Source organism: Tyto alba, unplaced genomic scaffold, assembly GCF_018691265.1.
Source record: "Tyto alba isolate M040663 unplaced genomic scaffold, T.alba_DEE_v4.0 Super-Scaffold_23, whole genome shotgun sequence".
Classification (NCBI taxonomy): Eukaryota; Metazoa; Chordata; class Aves; order Strigiformes; family Tytonidae; genus Tyto; species Tyto alba.
The window spans coordinates 30,701,247-30,720,655 of NW_024881297.1; the positions used below are offsets into that span (position 1 = coordinate 30,701,247).

Consider the following 19,409-nt stretch of genomic DNA (forward strand, 5'->3'; position numbering starts at 1 on the left):
TCCCCCTGTCCCCCCTATCCCTGTCCCCCCGTCCCCCCTGTCCCTGTCCCCGCAGTGGAGCTGTCCCCCCGTCCCCCCTATCCCTGTCCCCCCGCCTCCCCCCCTATCCTGTCCCTGTCCCCCCCTATCCCTGTCCCTGTCCCCGCAGTGGAGCTGTCCCCCCGTCCCCCCCTATCCCTGTCCCCCCGCCCCCCCATCCCTGTCCCCCTGCCCCCCCATCCCTGTCCCTGTCCCCGCAGTGGAGCTGTCCCCCCGTCCCCCCCATCCCTGTCCCCCCGTCCCTCTATCCCTGTCCCCCCTGCCCCCCTATCCCTGTCCCTGTCCCCGCAGTGGAGCTGTCCCCGCTGTTCCCCCACACGCTGGTGCTGGGGCTGGAGCTGCGGGTGAAGGTGGCCGCCTTCGCCGGGGAGCGGATCCGGGCGCTGCGGGCGGCCCAGCCCGGCCGCTTCGGCAACGTGCCTGCCTGCGCGCCAACGCCATGAAACACCTGCCCCACTTCTTCCACAAAGCTCAGGTGGGGACCCCCGAGCCCCCGGGACGCCCCCGCCGTCCCCCGCACCCCTGGGTGGCAGCAGCCAGCACCGCCCTCACCGTCCCCCCTCCCACACGCCCCTGTCCCCTCCGCAGTGCCATGGGGGGGTGGTTGGTGCCGAGCGGGGTGCTGACACCCCACCCCCCCCCAATATTTTGTGTCCCCCCCAGCTCAGCAAGATGTTCTTCCTCTTCCCTGACCCCACTTCAAGCGCACCAAGCACAAGTGGCGAATCATCAGCCCACGCTGCTGGCTGAGTACGGCTATGTCCTGCGCCCCGGGGTGAGCGCCGGGGCCCCCCCGTGACCCCCCCCCCCCCAATGTCCCCACCCCTCCTCGTGCCCCCCATCCCTCTCCCACCCCCCCCCTCCATCTGAATTTCCCCACCTTGGGGACACAGTGCGAAGCACCGGATTCCCCAGGGATGGCAGGGGGACCGGACCCAGCCCTGCTACTGGGGGCAGGGGGGGCACTGGGGACACTGGGACCCCCCCCCCCACTTCGGTGACACTGGGGTTGTCCCCAGGGGCTGTGTACACAGTGACGGATGTGGAGGAGGTCCACGAGTGGATGGTGAAGCATTTCGGGAGCACCCACTCTTCGAGGAGGTGCCGCTGGCCCAGCTGGTGAGCGGGGGGGGGCGGGGGGGGGGGACACGACCCTGGGAGCTCGCTGGGAGCTCACGGGGCCCCCCGCCCCCCGCCCCCAGGGTGCCGACCCATCGTGGCCCGGCTGGGCACCTGCACGGAGGAGGGCCGCAAGGTTCAGCGTGGTGGGCCGCCGGATTTTCCCCGCCGTCTTCCGCCGCCTGCAGGACCCGCCCCGGGGGGGACACTTGATGGGACACGAGTGGGTCAGGTCACAGCTGTGCCCCACCCCCCCAGCCCCCCGGGGGGGTCCCGCTCTGTTCCTGCCTGGCCCCCCCCCCCACCTCAGTTTCGGAATAAAGCCACCAGCGTGTCCCCGAGCCTGCTGCACTCCCGGCTGCACCCTCACCCCCCCAGCCATGGGTGGATGTCGGGAATTGCTGCCCCCCCCCCCGGGTGGGGTGGAGGTGGGGGGCGGGGGGGGGGAGTGTCAGTTCCTGCCTCAGTTTCCCCAGGGCATTCTCACAGCCCGGGGAAGGAAACCCCCGTGGGGGGGTGGGGCTGCCCCTCCCATGGGTTTGAGGGGGGTGGGGGCCCCCACTTCCCCCCCCCCCCGGGTTGGGGGTTTCCAGGGGCACGGCCAGTGTTTCCGGTGTCGCAAGCCGGTAATTCCCGAGAATCGGGTGGGTGGGAGGGGGGGGGCTGTGTGTGCCCCCCCCCCCCCCCCCCCCCACGGCAGGGTCAGGCTAACTGCTTCCCCGGGACTGGGGGTACTGGTTGAAATGGGCGGGGAGGCGGGGCTCACTGGGCTGCGTGGCCGTGGGGGGGTGTCCCCTTCCCCCGTGGGGTCTGGACCGCCCCCCTCTTCCCCCCCCCCCCCAGTTTGGGGGTTGCTGGGATCCAGCGTGGGACTGGGGAGGGGAGTGTGTGTGTGTGGGGGGGGGGGGGCTGCCCGTGGTTCCGCCCACGCGTGTGCACGCCCCGCGGGAGGAGCCCCCCCCCCCCCCCCCCCCCCCGTGACCGCGCCGGCCCCTCCCGCGCTCTGGTTGGCGCGGGCGGAGCCTTTATGCAATGTCCCCGCGGGAGGCCGGGGCGGGGCTTGGAGGCGCGAGGGGGCGGGGCTTGGCGGCAGGAGGGGTGTGGCCACTCGCCGCAGGGGGCGGGGCTCGCCCCGCTGCACGTGGGCGCTTATAAGGGTCCCGGCCGATGCCAGCGGCTCACTCGATGCGCGTCCCCCCCGCGCCGTGTCCCCCCCACGCCGTGTCCCCCCCCACGCCGTGTCCCCCCCCACGCCGTGTCCCCCCCCACGCCGTGTCCCCCCCGCGCCCTCAGCGCGCCGCTGTCCCCAGGCCGTCCCCCCCGCGCCCCCGCCATGCCGCAGAGCCTGCGCCTGCCCGCCCGGGCGGCCCTGCTGTCCCGCTGCCTGCCCGAGCTGGGGGTCCCCCGGCGTCCCCCGCTGCCCCCCACCGCCGCCCGCGGCCCCCGGAGCCTGGCCGAGATGCCGGGCCCCAGCCCGGCTGCTTTTCTCTACAAACTCCTCTGCCGCGGGGGCCTGCGCCGGCTGCACGAGCTGCAGGTAACGGGGCGGGAGGGTTGACCTGACGTGCCCCCCCCCGGGGCTGGGGGCACAGGGGACCCAAATCTCACTCCCCTGGGGCTTAGAGGGGCCTTGGGGACCTCGCTCCCACCACCCTGGGGCTTGGAGGGGAAAAGGGACCCTGTTCCCACTGTCTGGGGGCTTGGAGGGGACAGCAGAAACCTGGTCCAACCACCCCAGGGCTGGAGGGAGACAGAGAGGGCTCCAGTCCTGCCGCGCTGGGGCTTGGAGAGGAGGGGCACCCGTTCCTTCCACCCTGGGACCTGGAGGGGACAGGGGGGCCCTGGTCTTGCTGCCCTGGGACTGGCGGGGGACGTTTTCCCATGCTCTGGGGCTTGGTGGGAACAGCAGGATCCTGGTCCCACCGTCCTGGAGTGCAGAGGGGATGGGGGGACCCCAATCTCACTGCCCTGAGGCTTGGGAGGGGACAAGGAGAACCTGATCTCAGTCCTTGGGGCTTGGAGGGGATAGAGGGGTGCCGGGTCTCACTGCCCTGGGACTTGGAGGGGACAGGAGAGCTCAGATCCCACCACCCCCGGGCTTGGAGGGGACAAGGGAGCCTGATCTCGATCCCTGGGGCTTGGAGGGGACAGTGGGGACCCAGATCCCGCCGCCCTGAGGCTTCGAGGGGATGGGGGACCCTGATCTCAACTCCCAGGGCTCAGAGGGGACAAGGGGACCCCATTCTCACCACCCCGGGGCTTGGTGGGGACAGGGGACCCCGGCCTCGGTCCCTGGAGCTTGGAGGGGACGGGGACCAGCCCTGGGCTCTCACTGAGCGGCGGCTGCTAACGGTTAACCCCTCCCTGGGCACGCCGCGCTTCGGCCGGGCTCCCGGGACGGGTGGGCAGCAGCACCCGGGGCGGGGACCCGGGCCGCCCACGGGGTGGGCGAAGCGGCGCTGGGACCCCTGAGACACCAAGACCAGCCCCCGCGCTGTGCCGTGGCCAGTCCTCTCCCGGTCCAGCATCCCCCCGAGGCTCCGGGCCCCTTTGCCAGGGACACCCCCGGGACGTGTCCCCGCGTCCCCCCAGGTGGAGGGCTGTGCCCGCTATGGGCCGGTGTGGAAGGCGAGCTTCGGGCCCATCCTGACCGTGCACGTGGCGAGGCCGGGCTGATCGAGCAGGTGCTGCGGCAGGAGGGCGACTTCCCCGTCCGCTCCCACCTCTCCTCCTGGAAGGATTACCGGCTCTGCCGCGGGCACGCCTGCGGGCTGCTCACTGCGTGAGTGGGGCTGGGGGGCTGCGGGCTGGGGCTGGGGGTCGGGGAGCTGGGGCTGGGGGGCTGGGGGCTGTACAGAGGGGCTGGGGGCTGGGCTGGGGGGCTGGGGGCTGTACAGAGGGCTGGGGGTCGGGGAGCTGGGCTGGGGGCTGTGCAGAGGGTTGGGGGGCTGTGCTTGGGGGTCGGGGAGCGGGGGTTGTATAGAGGGGCTGGGGGCTGTGCCCAGGGGTCGGGGAGCTGGGGCTGGGGGCTGTACAGAGGGGCTGGGGTCGGGGAGCTGGGCTGGGGGCTGTGCAGAGGGTTGGGGGGCTGTGCTTGGGGGTCGGGGAGCTGGGGGTTGTATAGAGGGGCTGGGGGCTGTGCCCGGGGGTCGGGGAGCTGGGGCTGGGGGGCTTGGGGCTGCACAGGGGGGGCTGGGAGCTCTGCCCGAAGGTTTGGGGCTCTGTATGGGGCTCAGGGGGCTGCTTGTGGGGCCCAGGGGCTGGGGGGGGGGCTGGGGGGTGCATCCAGGGCTGTGGGGACCGTCCATGGGGGACTGGGGGGGGTTGTGGATGGGAACTGGGTGCTGCCCACGGAGTCTGGGGACTGCACGCAAGGTCTAGGGGTTGGCACTGGTGGGGCTGGGGCGCTGCCTGTGGGACTGGGGGTGGGTGCACACAGGATCTGGGGGCTGCCCGTGGGATTTGGGGGGGGGTGGGTGCACACAGGATCTGGGGGCTGCCCGTGGGATTTTGGGGGGGGGGTGCACACAGGATCTGGGGGCTGCCCGTGGGATTTGGGGGGGGGAGTTGCCCAGGGGATCGGGAGCTGCTCATGGGGGTCAGGGGGGTGTGCACGGGGGGGGCTGCACACGGAGCCGTGGGGCTGCACATGGGGCTGGGGGCTCCCTGGGGGTTTTCGGGTGTCTGCACCCCTCAGGGCTCCCAGCCCCCCCCGCCCCCCCGTGCCCACGCACCCGTTCCGGGAAGGGCGTCTCGCGGGGCTGCAGCCAGCGGGGCGGGTGCGGGAAGGGCCCGGTGAGCGCGGGGTGACTCAGGCGTGATTCAGGCCCCCCCCATCCCTGCTGCTGCCCCCCTCCCCCCCCCCACAGCCCCCCCCCAGCCCCTCCCCGTCCCCCTCCGCAGGATGTGAGTAAGTGCCAGGGGAGCGCCACGGCCCCTGCGTGGGCACGGGGTGACGGGGTGGGGAGCCTGATACCCCCCAATCCCCGTGTGCAGCCCCCCCGGCCTTGCAGGCAGCCCCCCCCCCCAACCCCACGCAGAGCCCCCCCCCCCCCCCCCCCCCAGCCTGTGCTCAGCCCCCAGCCCACCCCGGGGCTGCCCACGGGCACCCACTCGTGGGCACGGGGGGACGTGCACAGACCCGTTGGCACACGCGGGTGCCCACGCTCACACCTGGGGTGCGCCAGCCTCTTCTTTTCGGGGAGGGGGGGCGGGACATCCCCACACGTGTCCCCCCCCCCCCCAGCCCGTGCCCCCCGGTCCTTGCAGGGAGGGCGAGGAGTGGCAGCGGCTGCGGCGGCTGCTGGGGCGGCTGCTGCTGCGGCCGCGGGCGGCCGAGGGGTACGCGGGGCCGCTGGCTGGCGTGGTGGGCGACCTGCTGCGGCGGCTGCAGCGCCAGCGCGACCGTCACCCCCAGCACCCTCGTCCCCGACGTCGCCACCGAGTTCTACAAGTTCGGCTTGGAAGGTGCGTGGGGGGACACACGCACAGCCCGGGGCTGTGGGTCCCCCCGTGGGGTGTCTGCCAGGAGCTCCCCATGACTCTCATGTCCCCCCCAGGGTCTCTTCGTGTCCCCCCTGGGGTCCCCGTGTCCCCCAGACCTTCTGTGTCCCCACGGCCCCTGTGTCCCCCAGGGTCGCCCTGTGACTTCTCTGTCCCCTCCCCCAGGTCTGCCTGTGTCCCCCCCCAGGTCTCCCCATGGATCCCATCAGGGGATCCCCACATCCCTTAGAGTCTCCCAGGGACTCCCCGTGTCCCCAGGGCACCCTCTGTGCCCCAAGGACTCTTCTGTCAGTCCGTCCCCCCCCCCCGCGCTCCTCCTGTTCCCCGAGGTCCCCTCCGTGTCCCCAGGGTGGCCCTTGTCCTCACCCCGTCTCTGTCACATTCCCAGGGGCTCCTGTGTCCCCCAGGGCTCCCCGTGGTGCTCCCCAAGGTGCCCCTTGTCCCCAGGGTGCCCCCCATCCCCACCACATCTCCCAGGACCCCCGTGTCCCCAAGGGCTCCCATGTTCCCCGGGGTCCTCCATGTCCCCAGGGTGCCCCTTGACCTCACCACATCCCCCCAGGGACTCCCGTGTCCCCAGAGGTCCCCCGTGATACCCCACATCCCCGGGGTGCCCCTTGTCCCCGCGTCCCCCAGGACCCCCGCGTCCCCAAGGGCTCCTCGCGTTCCCCGAGCTCCTCCGTGTCCCCGGGGTGCCCCTCGTCCCCTGGCTCACCCCCTTCCCACCCCCGACAGGCATCTCCTCCGTCCTCTTCGCCTCCCGCCTGGGCTGCCTGGAGCCGGAGGTGCCGCAGGACACGGAGACCTTCATCCGCTCCATCAACACCATGTTCGTCATGACGCTGCTCACCATGGCCATGCCCAAGCCCCTCCACCGCCTCTTCCCCAAGCCCTGGCAGACCTTCTGCAACGCCTGGGACTACATGTTCGCCTTCGGTGAGGGGACCCCCCCTCAGGGGCGCCTGGGGACAGCCGACGCCCCCTCGGCCACGGGGACGCTCACGGGGCTTCGTCCTCCTCAGCCAAGGCTCACATCGACCGGCGCGTGGCCGAGGCGGCCCGGCCGGGGGGGCCGGCGGAGACGACGTGTCTCACCGACCAGCTGGCCCGGGAGAAGGTCCCCATGAAGGTCATCTGCGGCAACGTCACCGAGCTGCTGCTGGCCGGGGTGGACACGGTGAGGAGAGGAGGTGGGGTGCTGGCCCTGTCTCCCCGGGGCCCCGCTGATGCGCCTGTCCCCCCCCCCGCCCCCCAGATCTCCAGCACCCTGTCGTGGAGTCTCTACGAGCTGGCGCGGCACCCCGGGGTGCAGGCGGAGCTGCACCGGGAGCTGGCGGCGGCGCTGGGCACCGGCTGCGGCCCCTCGGCCGCCGCGCTGGACCGGGTGCCCCTGCTGAGAGCCGTGGTGAAGGAGACCCTGAGGTGGGGACGCGGGGACGGGCTGGGGGCGGGCGGGGGTGAGGGGAGGGCCGGGACGGGGACGGCGTCGCCGGCAGCACCGCGCTGTCCCCGTGCAGGCTCTACCCCGTCATCCCCGCCAACGCCCGCGTCGTCCCCGACCGCGACATCCGCGTGGGCGACTACCTGGTGCCGCGCAAGGTGAGCCCCGGCCCGGGTGTCACCCCCCTCCTCCCTCCCCGGGGTCCCCGCTCACCCCCCGCGCCTCCGCCTGTCCCCTCCCCAGACCCTCATCACCCTCTGTCACTACGCCACCTCCCGCGACGGCCGCTCCTTCCCGGCCCCCGATTCCTTCCTCCCGGAGCGCTGGCTGCGCCGGGACGCCGCCCGCCACCCCTTCGCCTCCCTGCCCTTCGGGGTCGGCAAGCGCAGCTGCGTCGGCCGCCGCCTCGCCGAGCTGGAGATCCACCTGGCGCTGGCGCAGGTGAGTGTCACCCCCCCGCCCCGTGTCCCCAAAACCCCGGCCCCAAAACCTCACCTCCAAAACCCCAGCCCCCCAAGACCCCATGTCCCCACGACCCCGGCCCCGAAACCCCGTGTCCCCAAAACCCCGTGTCCCCAAAACCCCGTCCCCTCCAAAGCCCATCCCCGAAACCCCGTGTCCCCAAAACCCCGTGTCCCCTAAATCCCGTGTCCCCTAAATCCCGTGTCCCCTAAATGCCGTGTCCCCTAAACCCCATGTCCCCAAAACCCCCTGTCCCCTAAACCCCCTGTCCCCTAAATCCCATGTCCCCTAAACCCCATGTCCCCTAAACCCCGTGTCCCCAAAACCCCGTGTCACCAAAACCCTGTGTCCCCAAAACCCCGTGTCCCCTAAATCCCGTGTCCCCTAAACCCCCTGTCCCCTAAATCCCCTGTCCCCTAAACCCCGTGTCCCCAAAACCCCGTGTCCCCAAAACCCTGTGTCCCCTAAACCCCGTCCCCTCCAAAGCCCATCCCCTAAACCCCATGTCCCCAAAACCCCCTGTCCCCTAAACCCCCTGTCCCCTAAACCCCGTGTCCCCTAAACCCCGTGTCCCCTAAATCCCATGTCCCCAAAACCCCCTGTCCCCTAAACCCCGTGTCCCCTAAACCCCGTGTCCCCAAAACCCCGTGTCCCCTAAACCCCGTGTCCCCTAAACCCCATCCCCAAAACCCCGTGTCCCCTAAACCCCCTGTCCCCAAAACCCTGTCCCCTCCAAAGCCCATCCCCAAAACCCCGTGTCCCCAAAACCCCGACACCTCCTCCCGGCTCCCCGGCAGATCCTCCTGCGTTTCGAGGTGCGGCCGGAGCCCGGCGGCGGCCGCGTGCGCCCCATGACCCGCACGCTGCTCGTCCCCGAGGCCACCATCAACCTCCAGTTCCTCAGCCGGTGAGTGGGGACGGGCGGGGGACACGCAAGTGCCCCCCCTTCAGCGCGTCCCCCCCCAGCGTGTCCCCCCGCCAGCGGGGGCCCCGACCTCATTTCACACCCACCGGCTCTATTTAAAGGGTTATTTATTGGCTAATAAAGTTGTTTGGGTTTTGTGTTTTTTTTTTTTGGGTGCGTTGGTGCCGGCTGCTCCTCGCGCCGCCGGTTTTTTCGGGGTGACTCAGCACCCGCCGCACTCCCCCCCCCCCCCCGCGCCGTGGGGTGCCGGTGGGTGGGTGGGTGGGTGCCTGCCCCGACGTGCCAGCGGCACCCAAGGGTGACGTGGCCCCGCTGCCGCCGGGCGGCTCCGGCGTGGGGCCCCCCCCACCCCACCGCACCCCCACGGCAGAGTGGGGGGGTGGGGCCGGTGTCCTGAGTGGGGTCCCAGCACCAAAGCTGTGCCACAGGCCAGTCCCCCGCGTGCCCCCCATGCCTCCACCCCCGTGGCTGCGTCACCCGCCGTGTCCCCACAGCCACGGGGGTGTCACCCCCATGACCTCACGGTCACCCCCCCCTGTGACGTCGCTGTGTCCTCCCCCCACCCCGACCCACGTCACCCCCGACACGTCCCGTGGGGTCACCACCACCCCCCCCCCACTGCTGCTGCGGGTGGCAGCGCTGTCACTCGGGGGGGAGCATGGGGGGGGGGGGGGGGGCAGCAGCAGGCCCTGCCCCACACCGCCCACGGGAGGGTTAACGTGGGTGGTGCCACCCACGGGGAGGGGGGGTGTTTGTGTCAATGACCCACGTGGGGATGGGGCTGACGTCAGCACTGGGGACTCTGGACCCTCGTGGGGCCCCCAATGCAGCCAAGCGCGGTGACACCGGCGCTGGGTGGGCACCGACCCGATGCGCACCCCCCCCCGTCCCTAGGGCACCCGTGGGACCCCCCCCACCCACTGGTGCGGCTGGGTGCAGCGAAGGAAAGGGGTGGGGAGGGCTGGGACTGGGGGGTTGTGCCCACGAGTGTACTTGTGCACTGGGGGGGAGTGGGGGCTGCACCATAGGTGTGAGCCCCCCCCCGGCTCAGCGCCCGGACCTGGGTCTCCCCGTGGGGCCCATCATCCGTCCCCCGTGGGCTCGGGTAACCCCGTGGGTCCGGTTCCCCCCCCCCGCGCCGTGATTCAGCTGCCGCCGTGGGGCCGCTTCAGCACCACGGACAGAGCTCGGGGGGGTCCCGGCACCCCCCCCTCCCCTCCCCACACCCGTGTCCCCCGTGGGTGCTGCGTTCCCCTGTCCCCCCTCCCTCTACTCCAGCCCCGTGTCTCCGCGCCCCGCCGGCACTGTCCGTGCCCTGACCCCCACGCCCACCCGTGCCCCGCTCCCACGGCCCGTGTCCCCCACGGTGGGGGGGGGACCGAGCGTGGAGTGTTGTGGCGGGGCTGGGGGGAGCTTGGGGGGGGGGGGTGTGGACAACACGGCCTGTCCTGCGGCCACGCGTGTCCGAGGGTCCCGCGTGGCCCGCCCGGTGCTCCCGCCGTGGCTGCCAGGGGGCGCCCCCCCGCCCCTCGCCCCCGTGGGAGGGACCCACGCGTCCGAGTGCCCCTCCCCCCGCCCAAGGCAGCCGCGTGGGGACCCACACGGGGGGCGTTTTCCCTCCGCGCCCCCCAGTCCACGGACCCACGAGTCCGAGTCACCCCCCACTCTCGCCCCCCCCCCCCGGCCCTTCCTGCCGGCCCATCTCGCTGGTTCCGGTCCTCCAGCCCCGCCCCCCCCGCCCGGCTCGCACCGCATAGTCCCGCGCGCCCGGTGAGTCCCGCGTGTTCGTGTCCCCCACCCCCACACACCCACCGCGCACGTGGTGTCCCCACGCGGGTGCCCCTCCCCCCTCCTTTTGTACACTCGCTCTCCCCGTTGGGGGGGGTGGGGGGTGTCACTTCCCCCTTCCACGCGTGTCAGTGGGGGCGGGGGCGACCCCGGAGGTTGTTATTGTAGGGTCGCAGAGGGGAGGAGCAGGGCCCGGGGGGGTGGGGGGTGCGGGGGGTCGTGGGGTGCTGCGTGCTGACTGTGGGGGGGGCGTGGGGTGGGTGCTGGGGGGTGCCGAGGGCGGGGGGGTCGCGGGGTGCCGGGGGGGGCTGCCCGGTGTTGCAGGGTGCTGGGTGCCGGTGGGGGGGGGGGGCTGGTTTGGGGGTGCTTGGGGACCTGGGTGCTGGGTCCCAGGGGGTGCTGGGGGGGGGTCGAGGCGCAGGGGGGGGCTGTGCCGTGCCAGGGGACACGGGGGTGCTGGGGGGCTCGCGGGGTGCCGGCTGGTGGGTGCTGGGGGATGTGGGGGGCTGGGTGCCGGGGGTGTGGGGTGCCGGGGTGCGGGGTGCTGGGGTGCCCGGTGCGGGGTGCAGGGTGCCGGGGGTGCTGGGGTGCCGGGGTGCGGGGTGCTGGGGTGCCAGAGTGTGGTGCAGGGTGCCCGGTGCCCGGTGCGGGGTGCCGGAGGTGCGGGGTGCGGGGTGCCCAGTGCGGGGTGCGGGGTGCTGGGTGCGGGGTGCTGGGGTGTGGGGTGCCCAGTGCGGGGTGCCGGGGTACCAGGGTGCGGGGTGCCCGGTGCGGGGTACCGGGGTGTGGGGTGCCGGGTGCGGGGTGCGGGGTGCTGGGGTGTGGGGTGCAGGGTGCGGGGTGCCAGGGTGCGGGGTGCCCGGTGCGGGGTGCTGGGCTGTGGGGTGCCGGGTGCGGGGTGCCGGGGTGTGGGGTGCCGGGTGCGGGGTGCCGGGGTGCCGGGGTGTGGGGTGCTGGGGTGTGGGGTGCCCGGTGCGGGGTGCGGGGTACCGGGGTGCGGGGTGCCGGGGTGTGGGGTGCTGGGGTGTGGGGTGCCGGGTGCGGGGTGCCGGGGTACCAGGGTGCGGGGTGCCCGGTGCGGGGTGCAGGGTACCGGGGTGCGGGGTGCCGGGGTGTGGGGTGCAGGGGTGTGGGGTGCTGGGTGCGGGGTACCGGGGTGTGGGGTGCTGGGGTGTGGGGTGCCCGGTGCGGGGTGCCGGGGTGCCGGGGTGCGGGGTGCTGGGTGCGGGGTGCGGGGTGCCGGGGTGCGGGGTGCCGGGGTGTGGGGTGCGGGGGTGTGGGGTGCTGGGTGCGGGGTACCGGGGTGTGGGGTGCTGGGGTGTGGGGTGCCCGGTGCGGGGTGCCGGGGTGCGGGGTGCAGCTGCCGGCCGTGCAGGGCCGCGGCAGGATGGCGCAGGACGGGCGGACGCAGTACGAGCCGGTGGCCGAGATCGGGGTGGGCGCCTACGGCACCGTGTACAAGGCGCGGGACCGGCAGAGCGGGAAGTTCGTGGCGCTGAAGAACGTGCGGGTGCAGACGACCGATAACGGGCTCCCCCTCAGCACCGTCCGCGAGGTCGCCCTCCTCAAGCGCCTCGAGCACTTTGACCACCCCAACATCGTCCGGTGAGCCCCACGGCGCTGCCCCACGGCGCTGCCCCACGGCGCTGCCCCACGATGCTGCCCCGCGGCACTGCCCCGCGGTGCTGCCCCACGGCACTGCCCCACGGCGCTGCCCCACGGCACTGCCCCGCGGCGCTGCCCCACGGCGCTGCCCCACGGCGCTGCCCCGCTGAAGCCCCTGTCCCCTGCTCCGTGGCCGCGCTGGCGGGGGGTGAGGGGGCTTTGCACCGTCTGCCACCCCATCGTCGTGGGACGGGGGGACAAGGGACAGGCACCACCTCCGGCCATGGGGTGAGGGGGGACCGTCTCCCGCCCTGCATCTCCTGGGCGGGGGGAGCGTGGGGAGCGGCGATGAGGGTCCCGGGGGAGCCGCCACCCCGCTGACCCCCCCCGTGCCCCAGGCTGATGGACGTGTGCGCCAGCGCGAGGACAGAGCGCGAGACCAAGGTGACGCTGGTCTTCGAGCACGTGGACCAGGACCTGAAGACCTACCTGGACAAGGCGCCTGCGCCCGGGCTGCCCCTCGACACCATCAAGGTGGGTCCGGGGGGGGTCGAGGAGTTTTGGGGGGGGGGGGGGGGGGCGCTGCTCATGGCCGGCGTTGTCACCCCCCAGGACCTGATGCGTCAGTTCCTCCGTGGCCTTGAGTTCCTCCACTCGAACTGCATCGTGCACCGGGACCTGAAGCCCGAGAACATCCTGGTGACCAGCAGCGGGCAGGTCAAGCTGGCCGACTTCGGCCTGGCCCGTATCTACAGCTGCCAGATGGCCCTGACCCCCGTGGTGCGTGGGGGGGGGGGGCCAGAGGCCGTGGGGGTTGGTGGCAGGAGCTGTGGGTCCCAGGTGGGCTCAGGTCTAGGTGGGTCGTGGGTCTTGGTGGCCACGAGTTGGGTTGACCGTGACCCCAAGAAGCTGTGGGTCCCAGGTAGGCTCAGAGCCAGGTGGCTGGTGGCCACGGGCTGAGGTGGCCATGAAGCCAAGGAGCTGTGGGTCCCGGGTGGGCACAGACGCGGGTGGCTGGGGATCCTGGTGACCGTGGGTCAGGTTGGCTTTAAGTCCAAGGTCCTGGGTGGCCCTAAAGCCAGGTGGCCGCAGTGCCGGGTGCCACAGGTCTGGGTGGCCAGGAACTGGGTGGAGCTGTGGGTCCCGGGTGGATTTAGCGCGTGGCTGTGGGTCTGGGGAGCCTTGGGGCCAAGTGGCCACAGGTTTGGGTGGCCAATGGGCTATGGGAGCTGTGGGGCCCAGGTTGACCCCACAGATCAAGGTGGCCATGGGTTGGTTTGGCCGTGACCCCAGGGTGTTGTGGGTGGCCGTGGGTTGGGTCGGCCGTGACCCTGGGGCACTGTGGGTCCCGGGTGGGTGCAGCTGTGGGTGGCCGTGGGTTGGGTTGGCTGTGACCCCGGGGCGCTGTGGGTCCCGGGTGGGCGCAGCCGTGGGTTGGGTTGGCCGTGACCCCGGGGCGCTGTGGGTCCCGGGTGGGCGCAGCCGTGGGTTGGGTTGGCCGTGACCCCGGGGCGCTGTGGGTCCCGGGTGGGCACAGCCGTGGGTGCCGTGGCAGGTGGTGACCCTGTGGTACCGGGCGCCCGAGGTGCTGCTGCAGTCGACCTACGCGACGCCCGTGGACATGTGGAGCGTGGGCTGCATCTTCGCCGAGATGTTCCGGAGGAAGTGAGCTGGGGGGGCAGACGGGGGGCACTGCTGGGGGGCACCCCGGGGTGCTGCTGGGTGGGGATGCTCAGGTTGCCCCTCACCTGGGGGTGCCACCCCTGTGCCCCCCACCCTCGTGACATCTCCCTGTGTGTGCGTGTCCCCAGGCCACTTTTCTGTGGTAACTCAGAAGCTGACCAGCTGGGCAAGATTTTTGAGTAAGTTTTGGGGGGGCTGAGGGGGGGGGGGCAGGGGGTCCCCCAGCCCTTACCCTGCCCCTCTGTGCGCCCCCCCAGCATGATCGGGCTCCCTGTGGAGGACGACTGGCCGCTGGACGTGGCCCTGCCCCGCTGCGCCTTCCCCGCCCGGCCCCCCCAGCCCATCGAGGGCTTCGTCCCCGAGATGGAGCCACTGGGGACCCAGTTGCTGCTGGTGAGATGGGGGGGGGGTCAGTGGGTGTGGGGGGGGGGACACACCACCACCCCCCAGGGCCGAAGCAGGGGGCAGCACGGTCAGGGACACACACAGAAGGAGCCACGTTGCCCCCTGAGCTCTGCAGGACCCCTTTGGGTGCAGGGAGGGAGGGGGGGCCATGGCTGCCCCCCCCCCCCCCATTGTCCCCTGACGGTGTCCCCGTGCCCCCCCCCCAGGACATGCTGACCTTCAACCCCTACAAGCGGATCTCAGCCTACAACGCCCTGCGGCATCTCTACCTCCAGGACCGGGGGGCAGGCGAGGGGTAGCAGCTGCTGCGGGGGGGGCGGGGGGAGCACCTGGATTTAGGGGGGGGCCACCCTGCTGCAACACCCCCCACAGCCCCCCCCCGCGGTTACAGACACAGAGTGGAGCCGTTTCCAGCTCGGGGGATGTGCAGGGGGCTTGCATGGGGGCCTGGGACCCCCCCCCACGAGGAGAGCTGGAGCACACACACACACACGCGCCTCCCCCCCCCCAATCCTCGTGCAAGGTGGGTGCTGGGAGGTGCCCCCCCCACCCCCCTCCTCATGAGAGCTGGAAGGACTTGGCCCCCCCCAACCCTCGTGCAAGAAGGACATGGCCCCCGCCTCCTTGTGCAAAAAGGACATGGCCCCCCCCCCCCCCAATCCTCGTGCAAGAAGGACATGGCCCCCCCCGTCCTCGTGCGAGCCACGTGCAAGGGAAGGCGGCGCATCTCTGCACTGGTGCTCTGCTCGCGTGATGGAGCTGGGGGGGCCGGGGGGGCCCTTGTGCATTGGGGGGGGAACACACAGGGACAGGCACCCCCCTTCTCTGCTAATAAAGGGGCACGGGCAGCACCCCAGCTCCCCACCTGCCGCTTCGCCCACCTCGTGCGTGTCGGGGGGGGGGGGGAACACACACCCCGGGGGGGGGGGGGGGCTGCCCCATGGAGGGGGGGGGCAGGGGGGGCTGCCCCACGGAGCCGGAGCCGGAGTCGCTGTAGAGCGTTTATTGAACAGGGACAGGGTGACGTCCCTGCGGTGGCAGCGGGGGGGACACACACACAGACACCATCCTGGCCCCCCCCCAGCAGCAAGGGGGGCACAGGGCCAGGCTGGGGGGCACACGCCGGGGGAGGGGGGGGGGGGTGCTGTGGGATGTATGCACCGGTTTGGGGCGGAGGGAAATCAAACTGGGATGGGCGGGGAGCTGTGCTGTGCCCTGGCAGGGGCGGGGGGGGGGGGTTGCTCCTGGGGGGCAGGTGGGCCGCCCCCCCCCCCCCGGGGGTGGCCACTGGCCACTGTCTGCCCTGGGGGGGGACACACACTGCAGTGGGGGGGGTGCTGCCCTGTGCCCGAGGCTTCATGCGGCCACAGCGGGTGGCCTGTCAGCGGCAGGGGGACGCGGTGGGGGGGCCCCCCCCTCCCCAAGCAGGGATGTGGGGGCCCCCCCCCCTCCCCAAGCAGGGATGTGGGGGCCCCCCCCCCCAAAGCAGGGATGTGGGGGCCCCCCCCTCCCCAAGCAGGGATGTGGGGACCCCCCCCCCTCCCCAAGCAGGGATGTGGGGACCCCCCCCCTCCCCAAGCAGGGATGTGGGGACCCCCCCCCTCCCCAAGCAGGGATGTGGGGGCCCCCCCCCCTCCCCAAGCAGGGATGTGGGGGCCCCCCTCCCCAAGCAGGGATGTGGGGGCCCCCCTCCCCAAGCAGGGATGTGGGGGCCCCCCCGCTATAGGAAGGCGCTGGGGTTGGCCCGCGGGTCCTTCTGGTTGCGGTAGCGCATGGCCAGCCACACTCCCAGGATCTGCGGGAGAGGCGACAGGGTAACCAAAGGGGAGGGGGGGCTGCGGCGACGCCTCCCCCTCTCCTGAAGTGCGTGTGCCCCTGCCCCCCCCCCGTTACCTCCGTGAAGCTGAAGAAGAGCCCAACCCCCCCCAAAATCTTCAGGGCTTCATCCGAGTGCTGGAGCATCTTCTCGCCGCAGGTCAGGCACTTGGCGTGGGGGTCTTTGCCCAGGAGGGTTTTGCATTTCTAGAGGGCGGGGGGTAAAGAGACTGGGTGAGTGGCTGGGGGGGGAGGAGCAGAGGGGGGTGTCCCCCCCCCCCCCCCCAAAATCCACTCACAGCCGGGCAGACGTGGAAGTCGGCCTGGAAGGCGAGGGCGGCAGGGGGGTCGGCGCTGCGGTTGAGCAGCCCGCAGCAGTCCAGCCTCCGCTCCAGCTCCGCCTTCGTCTCGTTGCTCAGGATGGGCCAAGCCGAGCTGAAAAGCCCCTCCTGTGCCGGGGGTGGGGGACACCGGGCAGAGACCCCCCCTTAAAATTCAACCAATGACCCCCCCCCACAACCCCACCATAGGGATAACGCCCCCCCCCATCAGTGAGACACCCCCAAGGGTCGGAGGGGGCGTCCCCCACCCCATCCCTGCGCCCCGCTCAGGGGGCTGCAGACCCCCCCAGGGGCTGCGTGGGGCTGGGGGGGGCGGTGTCAACGTGCCCCCCCCGGGGCAGTCGGATGGGCAGGACCCACCTGCCTGCTCCGGTTGATGGCCAGGCAGGAGCAGGAGACTCCAAACTGGAAGACGAAGACGAGGCCCAGGATGATCATGTACTGGGGGGGGGGGGGGCTGAGTCAAGGAGGGGGGGGTGCCCCCAAATCTCTGAATGCCACCCCATAAACCCCACTGCTCCCCCCTCAGGGGTCCCTCTGCCCATGGGGCGGAGGCTGAAGCTCCTGTCCCCCACTGGTGGCACTTCCAGGACCCCATTTCCTCTGGTGTGTGTGTGTGTGTGTGCCCCCGCCACACACACCCCCCCCCCAATATTCCCAGCGCAGGGGGCTCACCGCCCCCCCATCCTCCCCTGTCCCCCCCCCATATCCCCACGGAGGGGGCTGGGGACACCAGGGGAGGTTGGGAGGGCACTGAGGAAGGGGGGGGGTCACGTGTCGGGGGTGTGTGTCGTCCCCCCCCCCCAATTAAAGGATACAAAGAAGAGCATGACCTGGTGGTGGTGGACGGCCCCCACCAGCCCCACGATGGCGATGAGGAGGAGGAAGACGCCGACGGCGATGACGCCCCCGATGAGGTGGATGCTGGAGACGATGCCGAAGCCCTTTCCCCAGGCGGCCACCCCGATCAGGAGCAGCCCCACCAGCTGCGGGGGGGGGGGGGGGTCACCCAGGCACCCTCTGCCTCGGGGGGGGGGGCACCCCGGTGCCACCGTGCCTCAGTTTCCCCACTGGGGCATCGCTACCGGCGGGCTCACAAATGTGGGCGCATCCCCGGCTCCCCCCATCCCACTCCCAGGGCAGCGGGGGGTGCCGGGGGGGGTGCCGGGGGGGGTGCCGGGGGGGGTGCCGGGGGGGGTGCCGGGGGGGGTGCTGGGGGGGGGTGCTCCCCCCCTCCCCCCAAGATTGTGATTGTGTGTGTGTCTCGTGTCTTTGAGGTCGGGGTGGGGTCCCAAGGCCATTTGGGGGGGGGGGGCACACACAGACCCCGTCCCCCACCCCCCAGTGACCCCCCCCCCCCCGGGCAGAGGGGCCGGGGCAGCCAGACCCCCCCGCGGGGACACGACACGGACACACAAGGATGGAGCAGGCACAGGGATGTGGACACGAGGGCCCCCCCACTCGTGGGCCTGGGGCACCCCCCCCCCCGCCCAGCCCCAGCAGCAGCACCCCCAGAGCGGGGGGGGACCCCAAAGGTCCCCTCACAGCCCCCCCAACCCCGAATTGGGGGGGGGATCCCCCTTCCGTGCTCCCCCCCCATCTCCCCCCTCAGCCTCACCCTTTGTGGGGGGGAACCTAGCAGTGCCCCCCCCCCCCCCCAAGAAGAGGGGATCCCAGCACCCCCAGAGCAGCGCGGGCGCCCAGTCCCTCAGCGGGAGGGGGGCACAGGCCGCCCCCCCCCCCCGCCCCAAATCGCGAGGAGGGGGGTAAGGGGGTTCCCCATTATTGCAGGCCCCCCCCCCGGCCCCGCTCACCACATAGACCACGTTGAGGGCGCAGAGGGCGTTGCGGGAGCAGGCGAAGCCGCCGCACACCATGGCGGGGGGGTCCCGGGGGGGTCCCGGGGGTGGGGGGGCAGCGCAGCCCCGGCCGCTCCGGCCCCTTTAAATCCCGGCCCCGCGCCCAGCGCCACACTGCGCCTGCGCGCCGCCCCGCCCACCGCCCTGCGCCTGCGCGCCGCCCCGCCCCTGCGCCTGCGCTCCGGGAAGGACGGGCGGAAGCGCTCGAGGTGGGGGCGCGGCGCATGCGCACAGAGCGCCCTGAGGCCGCAGTGAATGCCCGAGAGGGGGGGGGCGGGACCGGGACCCCCCGGGGCTCCTGTGGGGGGGCCCCCCCCCCGCCCCGGTCCCGCAGAGGCGCTCGGGGCCCCATTAGCGCCCCTGGACCCCCACAGCCTCCCTGGCTGCCTATAACCCCGCCCCACAGGTCCCCTATTAGCCCTCCCAGGACCCCCTCTCCTGGTTGCCTATAACACCCCCCATTACCCCCCCGGACCCCCTGTTAGCTCCGCTGGACCCCCATAGCCTCCCTGTTGCCTAAAGCCCCCCCGGTCCCCTGTCTGACCCCCTAGCCCTCCCAGCACCCCCGGCCCCTCCCTCAGGCCCCCATGGCTCCCCCAGGACCCCCACAGCCTCCTGTAGCGCCCCCCGGCCCCCTATAGCCCCCTATAGCCCCCTATAGCCCCCTATAGCCCCCTATAGCCCCCTATACCCCCACGTCCTACAGAATTCCTATAATCTCCCTTGCCTGTCCCTGTGCCCCCCCTGCAGCTCTCAGGTGCCTCTGACCCCCCCCCCAAACCTTCCCCAGTCCACCACGGTGCCCCCTAGTCACCCCCAGGTACCCCATAGCCCCCCCATAGTCCTTCTAAGCACTTCCAGGTCTCCCCACAACCCCCCTCGTACCCTATGGACCCCCCCATACCAGGGGTGGTGGTCTATGGGGTACAGGCACCTACATCCCCCCCCCAAACTGTTAGGCTGCCCTATGGTCTCCCATAGCCCCATAGGCGTCCATGGCCCCCCCATTGCCCCCCCAGACCCCCCATAACCTATCTCCCTCTCACGGCCCCTGCAGCCTCCCCAGTACCCAAGCCCCCCCCGGTCCCCCCCGGAGCTTTGTGCAGGGCAGGCGGGGGGGCCGTGCCCCCCACCACTCCCAGCCAAGGCCTCGGAGGGGCCGATTTGCCCCCTCGAATGTTCAACAGCCCCTGGTGATAAAGGGGGGGCTGCTGCGGGGCCACTCCCCGGGAGGGTCGCCGAGATTTTGGGGTGTTAAACGCCCAATGTGGGGGGGGAGGCTGGGCTGGGAAGCCCCTGCCCTGCGCAGCCAGAAGGGGATGGGGTAAAACTGGGGGGGGATGTCCCCAAATTGCCCCTGGGTTGGCCCCGCTCTGAGCCGTGCCGTGCCCCAACCAAGCCAGGGTTGGTTGTGGGGTACAGCC

At 72.3% G+C, this 19,409-nt stretch overlaps 3 protein-coding genes and 1 pseudogene across 3 annotated transcripts; 3 read left to right on the plus strand and 1 right to left on the minus strand.

Annotated features, from left to right (window-relative positions):
* Window positions 1-975, plus strand: part of LOC122153795 — a 3,045-nt pseudogene extending 2,070 nt beyond the window's left edge.
* Window positions 976-2,454: 1,479 nt separating this feature from the next.
* LOC122153819 (25-hydroxyvitamin D-1 alpha hydroxylase, mitochondrial-like) lies at window positions 2,455-8,597 on the plus strand. Its single transcript, XM_042797138.1, is given in 11 exon segments — window positions 2,455-2,695; window positions 3,751-3,826; window positions 3,829-3,940; window positions 5,428-5,569; window positions 5,571-5,625; window positions 6,397-6,597; window positions 6,684-6,838; window positions 6,917-7,083; window positions 7,179-7,260; window positions 7,346-7,543; window positions 8,362-8,597. Coding segments are annotated over 11 exon segments (1,506 nt in total). The 5' UTR covers window positions 2,455-2,491; the 3' UTR covers window positions 8,476-8,597.
* A 1,605-nt stretch (window positions 8,598-10,202) lies between these two features.
* LOC116960867 (cyclin-dependent kinase 4-like) lies at window positions 10,203-14,834 on the plus strand. The gene is made up of 8 exons (XM_042797137.1): window positions 10,203-10,259; window positions 11,653-11,882; window positions 12,281-12,416; window positions 12,495-12,662; window positions 13,438-13,547; window positions 13,694-13,744; window positions 13,823-13,958; window positions 14,177-14,834. Exons 2-8 carry the CDS (start codon window positions 11,665-11,667, stop codon window positions 14,267-14,269), a joined length of 912 nt encoding a protein of 303 aa, XP_042653071.1. The 5' UTR covers window positions 10,203-10,259; window positions 11,653-11,664; the 3' UTR covers window positions 14,270-14,834.
* A 790-nt stretch (window positions 14,835-15,624) lies between these two features.
* Window positions 15,625-18,129, minus strand: LOC116963699 (tetraspanin-31). The gene is made up of 6 exons (XM_033001199.2): window positions 17,941-18,129; window positions 16,945-17,112; window positions 16,487-16,567; window positions 16,085-16,234; window positions 15,864-15,992; window positions 15,625-15,765 (listed from the first exon to the last, which is right to left on the minus strand). Exons 1-6 carry the CDS (start codon window positions 18,001-18,003, stop codon window positions 15,691-15,693), a joined length of 666 nt encoding a protein of 221 aa, XP_032857090.2. The 5' UTR covers window positions 18,004-18,129; the 3' UTR covers window positions 15,625-15,690.
* Between the last annotated feature and the right edge of the window lie 1,280 nt (window positions 18,130-19,409).

Excerpts from the sequence above, each read along its gene's own strand:
- LOC116960867 (XM_042797137.1), top strand. The coding sequence starts at position 11,665 with ATGGCGCAGGACGGGCGGACGCAGTACGAGCCGGTGGCCGAGATCGGG. Across the intron at positions 12,417-12,494 it reads TGCCCCTCGACACCATCAAG|GACCTGATGCGTCAGTTCCT; the intron begins GTGGGTCCGGGG and ends GTCACCCCCCAG. Across the intron at positions 13,745-13,822 it reads CAGCTGGGCAAGATTTTTGA|CATGATCGGGCTCCCTGTGG; the intron begins GTAAGTTTTGGG and ends GCGCCCCCCCAG.
- LOC116963699 (XM_033001199.2), bottom strand. The coding sequence starts at position 18,003 with ATGGTGTGCGGCGGCTTCGCCTGCTCCCGCAACGCCCTCTGCGCCCTC. Across the intron at positions 16,235-16,486 it reads CCATCAACCGGAGCAGGCAG|GAGGGGCTTTTCAGCTCGGC; the intron begins GTGGGTCCTGCC and ends CCCCCGGCACAG. Across the intron at positions 15,766-15,863 it reads TCTTCTTCAGCTTCACGGAG|ATCCTGGGAGTGTGGCTGGC; the intron begins GTAACGGGGGGG and ends CCTCTCCCGCAG.